This window comes from Erigeron canadensis, chromosome 5, assembly GCF_010389155.1.
Source record: "Erigeron canadensis isolate Cc75 chromosome 5, C_canadensis_v1, whole genome shotgun sequence".
NCBI lineage: Eukaryota > Viridiplantae > Streptophyta > Magnoliopsida > Asterales > Asteraceae > Erigeron > Erigeron canadensis.
This window is the reverse complement of record NC_057765.1, coordinates 41,198,935-41,208,249: the sequence shown is the minus strand read 5'-3', so window position 1 is coordinate 41,208,249 and position 9,315 is coordinate 41,198,935. Positions and strand designations below refer to the sequence as shown.

Here is a 9,315-nt window from a genome sequence, read left to right as displayed (position 1 = left end):
TTAAAATCATCAATGTGATTCAATGTTTTGAGTCTGTGTTCCCGTGTAAACAAATGGTAATAATATATGAAAAAATATATGTTCTGTGAGTCCCTCGATAGCTACATATCGCTCTCGAGATCGTCTATTATTATGTCGTGAGTGCGGAATCCTCACGAGATAACTAGTTTGATTAGTTAACGTATATATCGCTTAATTATCAAGTAGATAATCAGCCGTATGATACTATATTCGTTTCTATAAGCTATAGAACGAACTTAGTGGTCTGGAGTACGTGTATGTCGAATATATTACCTTATTTTAGGGTATTCATTCGTATATATATGTTTCAGATCAAACTGGGCTTACTGGGCTTTGTTCTTACGAACTTAGCTGCCTAGCCCATGTAACGAAGTTAATCTTCGTTTGTACCAAACGAAGTTTATCTTCGTTTGCTTCTAACGAAGATATACATTATCTTCGTTAGATATAAGACTTAGTTATATTCCTTAGTGTATTATCAACAAGGAATCCTAACACATATTATGTTTGTACTTGCATAACACACAACAAACATCATACATAACATATATATAACACCAAAACATGTAATCGATCATTACCAAAACATAAAGTCCATAATCTATCAATTACATATATAGATACGACATAAATTAACATAATGTCTTAATCTAAACAACATATCAAATCTAAGTTGTTGTTGTCGCATCAACGTGCATCAACATGTTCTTCATTCTCTGAGACACACCCGATTGTTAGCCCCCTTAAGATGTTATTAAAGAACAGTTGGGAGTGAAAATAAAACAAGATTTTGGAATGTTCATTGGCTTGATGGTGGCAATCTTGCAACTCGGTTTAGAAGGTTGTATGCCTTGGCACCATATAAAGAGTGTGTCATGTGTGATATTTTTTATGATTTGAAATGAAAATTCAAATGACATTGAGATATTTATGATGACATGGATAAGCAATAACTTATGGCATTGAATAATTTATTTAATCATTAAGACTTAATGAGCAACACAATAAGTGTTTGTGAAATTATCAAGGTAAAAAAAACAAATGTTTATAAAGTGAAATTGAATATTTTAATTTGTTAACTATTAATTAAGAAAATAGTATTTTAGATATATATAAGTATAAAAATATATTTACCCGCGTATTACGCGGGACAATAATTTAGTATGATATATAAGTAATGATACATATATCATTTCATTTTTCTTTAACTATAATCGAGACTAAAACATAATTATATATATAACACCTGTTATTATCTCTTTATCTTATTTTCTAGAATCTTCACCATTTCATTATAACCATCTTTAACAAAAATGCATCAAACATTGCGAGGTGTTTTGAATAGCTTATCAAAAGAAGTTTATTATTAAACTTCAAGCCTTCAAGGGCAGTAGTCATAGTGGTAAAAGTTTGGTTTCTAAGAATGAATATACATAAAAGTTCCAAGTTAGAATTTTAAGAGTAAGGAACAAAACCCTTTGTAACTATGGAGGTTCACCAGCGATGACTATCTTGACAACCTCTAAAGTGGGTGGTCGCCTTGGGAAGCTGGATAAGTTGACTTGTGAAGCAGATCGAAATACCTAGTAAAGGGCTCCTTAAATTTAATTAATTTTCTTTTATAAACTTTGCATTTTAGTGATGTTGATAAATACACATTATTTGGTTTTAACGTATCTTAGATGAAATTTGTTTCATGTTCTAAACAAAAACACAAGAAAAAGCTATCTCATGCATTAACTTAATTAAACCCTTGTCAACTTAGTCGTGATAAACTGTCATCAGGCATGCTTTAATCTAATGTGGACAATGTTTTTTTTTTAATCCAACTTAAATCAAAGAAGCTTGAAAAGTTCAAAGATCGTTATACACAATATAAACTCAAATAGAATTCTATCCAAGTGGGGTTGACCCAAGTTTGCCCTCATGAAAGCTAAGCTCAGAATCTTGAAAATCGCATGGTTTGAACCAAAGAATATCTACCTAACTTTCTCCACCCATTTCTTGTTGCATATACAAACCTCACAATGTGTTTTTGTAATTAGAGTTTGTCACCACCCATGGGTCACATCCCAACATAGAAATTACCCACAACTTTATATATTATCTTGTTCCTTATATATGCTTTCCTACATGCATACACCCATCTAATTACAAACAAACACCCATATTATATAATATCATATCATAATATAAAATATGATTAAGTCCTTCAAAAGTAATTAAAAAGAAATGAAGATTGATTAAGTTTGCCAAACTACTTAATTAACCAAATTAAACAATAACACACCCAAACTAAAACAATACCCAAGTCATAAAGTTTTGGATAAATCAAGGGTCATAATAAGTTGGGAAGTGATATATCTACAACACTTATTAACAAACTACAACAAATGTACACAGTTTACTGTACAGTTTACAACTATGTAAAACATATATTGTTGTAGATGGTTAATAAGTGTTGTAGATATATCACTCCCCTCATAAGTTAATAACGACAACTATATGAATCATGTTTTAACATATAGAGTAATTAGGATTAATTACTTGGACGTGCTACAAACAATAATAATTAATGTGTACCTAACTAATTAATTCCACTTGTCAACAAAAAAAAAAAAACACTAATTAAATCAGGTTATCCCTAATAACAAATCCAAACCATAAAACTATCTCCAAAAAAAAAAAATACTTGTAATCTTGTAGTGTATTTTATGTAAATAACAAGCAGCATTGTATGTTACTTTGTATCTACTCTAAATGCCTTGTATAAAATACTCAAAATCCTAGCACAAAGTTAATCCAACAAACCATGTTTAGGGGTTTATGTTACATCATCTTTTTCTTTCTTTGTCTCATCCAACATGTTTTCCCCGCCAGAATTCTTCCTCCAATATCACCACCTGAAATAAACGTGACAAACCTCTTAGAAAACAACACGTGGCACGACTTCTCGAAGTTCATAGACACAGGCAAGGGAGCTAAATTTCCTGGCATGTCTGAGCTCAAGAAATACTTCTATAGATTTGGTTACATGGAGTCATTTGACAATTTCACTGACGAATTTGATGAGACACTAGAAACCGCCGTCTTGAGCTATCAACAAAAACTCGGATTACCTGTCAGTGGAAAACTCGACTCCAATACCATTAATCAAATAATGTTACCAAGGTGTGGTGTCTCTGACTTTATCACCATAGGACAAAATTTTGGAGGCCCTATGGAGACACAGTTCTCACACACCCTCAAAGACGACCCTGATCACAACACAGATAAAGATCATAAAATTCATATGCATAAACATTATGCATTTTTTAACGGTGAGCCAAGGTGGCATCAAAAGACATTAACATATGCCTTTTCAACAAGTCATATGATTGATTACATTAGTTATTCACAAATACAAGGTGTTTTTCAACGCTCTTTCGCGAGGTGGGCATCTACTATTCCAGTAAACTTTACGGAAGTAGATGATTATCGTAAAGCGGATATAAAGATAGCTTTTTATCAAGGTGATCATGGTGATGGTGAAGCATTTGATGGGGTTTTAGGGGTTTTGGCTCATGCATTTTCACCAGAAAATGGTAGGCTTCATTTAGACAAGACTGAAACATGGGCCATTGATTTTAAAACTAGTGGGTCAAATGTGGCTATTGATTTGGAGTCAGTTGCAACCCATGAAATTGGACATATACTTGGGCTGGCCCATTCTTCTGTTAACGAAGCGATTATGTACCCAAGTTTGGGTCCGAGAACTAGAAAAGTGGATCTTAAAATTGATGATGTAAAGGGGATCCAAATGTTATATGGCTCAAACCCGAATTTTAAGTACACTCCATCTATGGAGTCGGATATATCTTCGGGTTATCGACCTGGAGGTAGATGGGTAAAGTGGGTTACTATGTTGTTATTAGTTATTGTTGGTTTCTTAGTTTGATGACAAATTTAATTTATTCTTTTTTTTCCATCACTTTGGAAAAATAATACAAGGTAATTAGTTTTGTTTCAAAATAGTGAAAGTGTACAATAACTCGATCTAAAATAGCTAAAAATACAAAGATAATTATATGAAAGATGTGGTAGCCTGAGTTAATTTCATCTGTGAACTATATTTATAATTATTAAAAAAGTTTGAGTTGATGTTTCGGTACCAAAAATATAACATCTAGATTTTATACCATTATATAATTTCACCACGACAATGAATAAATATTTTTCAAAATACACGTTATGTTTATTGTTTATTGGTGTTTACCTCTACTTCATTCTTAAAAAACTCACATTAACAAGCAAACACTTTCTATAGCAATTTGTTATTTTCCCCAATCACCTTTCAAATGACCTTTTTGATTCCTTTTACAAGAATTTTAAGACTACAGCATTTTGTAGTAACGCCTGGGTCAAAAATCATCAAGACTTGGGAGTATTTGAGTCATTTTGTTAATTTTATTAGAGTTATGAAAGAAGCATATCACTATCCTTTGAAAATGTTAAAAAGCAAACGTACTGCACCTTCTTTATTACCTTAAAAAGCAACATATCATATCAGAAAGAACGAAAACATACATATGTCATTGAAAATGTATCACTAAAATTCAAAACTTTTATCTAGACATAAATAATGAAAGAAAGATAGATAAATGTTATTTTTTTTAAACGACAACAAAAATATATACATATATTAATAACAACCGCTAGCAAATTGCTAGTGATCAAATTTACAAAGTACAATTACAAAATCTAGATAATCAACAAAAAATTATATCTAGACTCATTGAAAAAAAACTTGTGCTGATTATGATGATCCAAGACACAAGAAAAAATCTCATCAACGAAAGCTGAGTCACCGGTTTTCAATTTGTGTTTTTTTTTTGGATGAAAACCCATACAAATTTCGGGAGACACGAGACTAGAACCACACTTATCATAAGTATCATTAAAGATGGAATTTACAGGTTTTAATTTAACGTAAAAAAATCAATAGATATAAAAAACTAGTCCACGGGCCTTGGTGGAAATTTTGATGGAGAGCCCAAAACATATATCGATTCGTTTTCTCAACAACTCCACCCAGATTTCATATCCGGGTAACCCGATATCTTTTATACAACTTTACCCTAAAACCCTGAACCCTACAAAACACAAACCACTTATACCATTTTTGGATCAAAATTTCTAAACAAATAATAATAATAATAAAACCAGATCTTAGAAATGGCTTCAAGATGCAGCAGATTCATAAACAAATCATCATTTTCAAATCTGAAATCCGCTTTTAAATCAACCCCACGTACTAATATCCCAAAATCCACCCCAAAATCCCCCTTTTCAACATCCTCCCCTGTTCCCAGATTCTCTTTTTCAAGGTTCTTGCTTTTTTTTTTTCCTTTTCTTTCAAGATTTTTTTTTTATATATAATTCTTGTAAGCATAGTCCAATTAATTGTGGGTTTTGTTTATTTTTTGCATTTAATGATTTGGAGTTTGCTAATCGGCTATGGTTAACATGCTATTGTACATGACGGTTATTTTTATGTAATAATATTTTACTATTAAGGATATGGTTAGCAAAATCGGAAAGATTTGAGTTTGTATGGGTTATTTTGTAGGTAAAATAATGAATTTTAAAGAGTTTAGTGTAAAAAACATGTTAAATTTATGTATGAAAAAAGTTGGATTTGATGAATTGGATGCGGCGCAATATCATTTTTTGATAAAATGCCGAAAGTTATGAAAGAATTTACGATGATTATGACCGGACGAACAATTACATTGTTGAGTATTATGCAAAAAAAATTTAATCCATGACAACGTCAAACCCAACAAAATTCAAATACAAAGTACATAATAAACATATACTTTGTATTTGAATCTTGTTGGGTTTGACGTTGTCATGGGTCATTAGGCTCGTGGTTGGTTGTCAATGTGTTTCATCCTTTCCATCGAGTGATTGCACTTGGTGATATTGCGTTCAGATGTCGGGGTTTCATGTTTGTCTCTTGGATTTTCACATTCATAAGTTTGGTCCTAGGTTTTTCGTAAGCTTTACGGTTGGTCGTCGATATTGTATGTTCTGCATCAGTTTGGTTGGTATGGTCATGTTAGTGTCGATGTAATTTGTAGCATGTTGCGAGTTTTGGTTAAATATGATGTATAGTTTATTGAATAGTCTTAGTTTTTGGTAATGTATGTGATTTGATAGGTGTCCATCTGAACTTGGAGGGGTGCAATCACTGTTACCGCTACATAATGCGGTTTCTGCAGCAAGGTTGACATCCTGCCTGAGCACAACTTCGAGGAGTTGCAGATCTCTTTCGCAGGGTATACTCTGCTGTACCTCTCCCAGCCTCTAATATGTTTTTTTGTTATTTAATTGTGAGTCACAGCTTCTCTTATTATCATGAGATGTACAGGCATTGTGTGTTCTTTGCATTTGTTGTTTGATTGCTCTGGTGTAACAAGGCTTTCATGAGTACTTTTTTTTAATAAATTTGATTAGTTTGACTTGAACTACTACTATATTGCATTGCCGTGATCAGTTATGTATTATCATTTATATGCATGTTGCCTTTTAACTTTGTTGGTACTTTTTCTTTGTGCATCTTAGGTAAAACCGAGAGTACTTTCTGTCGTTAACTAAACGACAATACGACATAGATAGAGATATTAAGTGTCAATTTTTTACCGTGCATTACGAGACTAGCATTTTTGTTTGCGTTTCTAGTGTGCAAAGCTTAATGCTTTAGTAATGTTTTTCAAATAGCATGTTCATGTAGCTACTTATTAAGATAGAAATGTGAGTTACAGCTTTAGCCAAGATAAGCTAACGAGACTACATGTGGTTATATAATAGTCATCGTATGCTATAGAAATGGGTACAATGTTAAGGTAGATGTTCCCACCGTTGTATCAAAAGGTATTCAACCCGTATCTATTTTTTGTTGTTGTTGATGTGACATCTAAACACATAAAGTGTGAGCACATAAAAATGTATATATCATATACCAATGAGTGTAATTATCATCCTTTGCACATCAGAGAATCGGAAAGTACATTTCATAGCTGATTTAGCATCTAGAATTTGAGAGGATGCATTGATTAGGTATCTGACTGGAGTTTGGTTCCTGCAGGCACATGATTTTCCTAATGCATGAAAGAAATGAACTGAGATTTACGAGACCCGTCTTCGTGTCAAGCATGAGTGCTTTGTCAACCATCATAAAAGTTATAGGGTTATAAGTAGACCGATTTACAATCACCACTGTATTAGTGAGAACTTCTACCTATAAGTCATTGAGGATTTTTTTTAAGTGTTTGGTGCATGATTGCTGTGATCTTCTATGCTAACAGACAAATATTTGATATTCCTTATATCTCCAAGCAATTTCATAGTAGCTTTATTAATTGTTTACCTAGTGGATACATGTCTAAACTTATGGATAGAGAATATGAGGTCACAACTCACACGTGCTTCTCATAGTTATAGGATCAAATGACATACAAAATGTGTGCAAGTCGTCATGCTTATAGCCTTTATAGCTAATGTTAGCAGAATATTTGAAAATTCCAAAAAATATACAAATCTGAGAAAGTCTGCATTTCCTACCATGAATTATGCTGAAATTAGAGTATTTAGTAACAAGAATTATCCTTTTGCCAGATGCATTTGATGGATCGTGATACATTTTGCTGTTTGTAGAGGTGGGCTCGAGTCATCATGATTATATCAAGGAATTTTACTCGGATAATACATGATGCATTTGATGATTTATAAACTGTTGCTGTTTGTTTGTTTGTTGAATCCTATGAATCGTTTGAAAGTAGGATCCTTGGTGTTAGAACTTGTAGCAACATAATTGTGGAACTAACTTAAATTTACAAGCATTTCCATTAATGGTGTGAAGATTTTGAATTTGACTTTTTTGCATATAGCTCACACTAGAGTATTATAGTAACATGAGATTCTCATTTTTACCAGATGAATATGATGGGACGTGATGTTTCTAGAGGTGGGATTTCTTCATCATGCTATTAAGAAGGAACTCTACTTGGATCATATATGCTTGCTTTCATCCACATTTTTTAAGTAGTAGGACGTTAAACCATTTAGAATACTAGTTTCTGCATGAAGTTGACTAATTGTGAGCACATTGTGAGTAATTTAGTTGAACATAACTTAGAAGGTGGCATCCGTATCTGATTTGGGTTCTTTTTTGTTTGAATTAGAGCTGGGTTTATCGGTACCAAGGTGACCTGTGCAGACATCTGGACTAAGAAACATTTACCTCATTGAACATGGAGGCAGAGTTTGTAGTTCGATTCATTTGTTTGTAATTCATAAAAGGTGCTTGAATATCCACAATACAGTGCAGCAGATATTGGTCTTCATTAGCAAAAACCAATTCATTTAGAGTTCTTATTTTGAGATTGCATGCACAAGTATTTCTGTGCATGTTAAAGTCTTTACATCCAACTTCCAGATATGTTACTTGTGTTGACTTTGTTTCTTGAGCTTCTGAGGCTTAAGAGAATGACCTTTCCTTGTTATTCCTGAAGTTTTTGTGTTAACATTTTGGATCAGATTCCACCTACGGGTCAAATAGATTATTTAGCTGGAATGGGTATAGCAAAGTAAATTTAGATGGAAAATACCTTCTAAATTGACATTTGTTATTATTGATTATCAGTGTATATTTGTAAAAACATGCCGGTTTCAAACCTCAAGACGAAAGCCTATGATAGTCCTAAGTTCCTACTATCTCATTGGTTCATTAGAATCTACAAGACTACAAATAAGATTTGATCAAATGCTACATCTCTTAGTGATACTGTTATCATGTAACTATATAGACCCACATAAAATGGAGGTCAGGTTCAAAATTTACTAAAGGCAAGTGTATATCTATTTATCCATGTGCGAAGATAGTGACTTACCGAACATGAGTTTATGCAACCAGAGGGATTATCACCCATTTACCTTTTTTCAAATGCTACATGCATTATTGTTTTACAAAGAGGATGAGGCAAGGGAGTTGTGTAAAAGCAACAGGAAACAACACCTTCAATCACAATCCAGCTATTACCGTAGCCTCTCTTATCCCCTTGTTGTCTCATCTTTCTCATTGTTCTCGCATATCTGTTCGACTTCATAACATAAAAACATACTCACCATCGCTCAAATTTCTTTAATCACTTAGGTTGAATTTTTAATTTCTTTAGTCACTTTGTTGAATTCCCATTGTGAGCAAACCCTGGTACCGTAGCATTCGAATTCACAAAGATTTTATCGCGTAAA

At 32.8% G+C, this 9,315-nt stretch overlaps 2 protein-coding genes across 11 annotated transcripts; both read left to right on the top strand.

The window, feature by feature from the left end:
• Positions 1-2,833: 2,833 nt before the first annotated feature.
• On the top strand, positions 2,834-4,102 carry LOC122602369 (metalloendoproteinase 1-MMP-like). The gene is made up of 2 exons (XM_043775063.1): positions 2,834-3,206; positions 3,288-4,102. Exons 1-2 carry the CDS (start codon positions 2,834-2,836, stop codon positions 3,956-3,958), a joined length of 1,044 nt encoding a protein of 347 aa, XP_043630998.1. The 3' UTR covers positions 3,959-4,102.
• Positions 4,103-5,147: 1,045 nt separating this feature from the next.
• On the top strand, positions 5,148-8,503 carry LOC122600030 (protein NONRESPONDING TO OXYLIPINS 2, mitochondrial-like). Of its 10 annotated transcripts, XR_006323984.1 has the most exons (5): positions 5,148-5,387; positions 6,223-6,395; positions 7,151-7,289; positions 7,999-8,161; positions 8,247-8,503. XR_006323984.1 is itself a non-coding variant. In XM_043772665.1 (3 exons), exons 1-2 carry the CDS (start codon positions 5,236-5,238, stop codon positions 6,371-6,373), a joined length of 303 nt encoding a protein of 100 aa, XP_043628600.1. In that variant the 5' UTR covers positions 5,148-5,235; the 3' UTR covers positions 6,374-6,395; positions 7,999-8,503. The 10 variants fall into 10 exon arrangements, 6 of the variants coding, with proteins under 6 accessions (XP_043628600.1, XP_043628602.1, XP_043628601.1 ...); XR_006323986.1 differs by lacking the exon at positions 7,999-8,161; XR_006323983.1 differs by having other exon boundaries at positions 7,999-8,503.
• Positions 8,504-9,315: the final 812 nt, after the last annotated feature.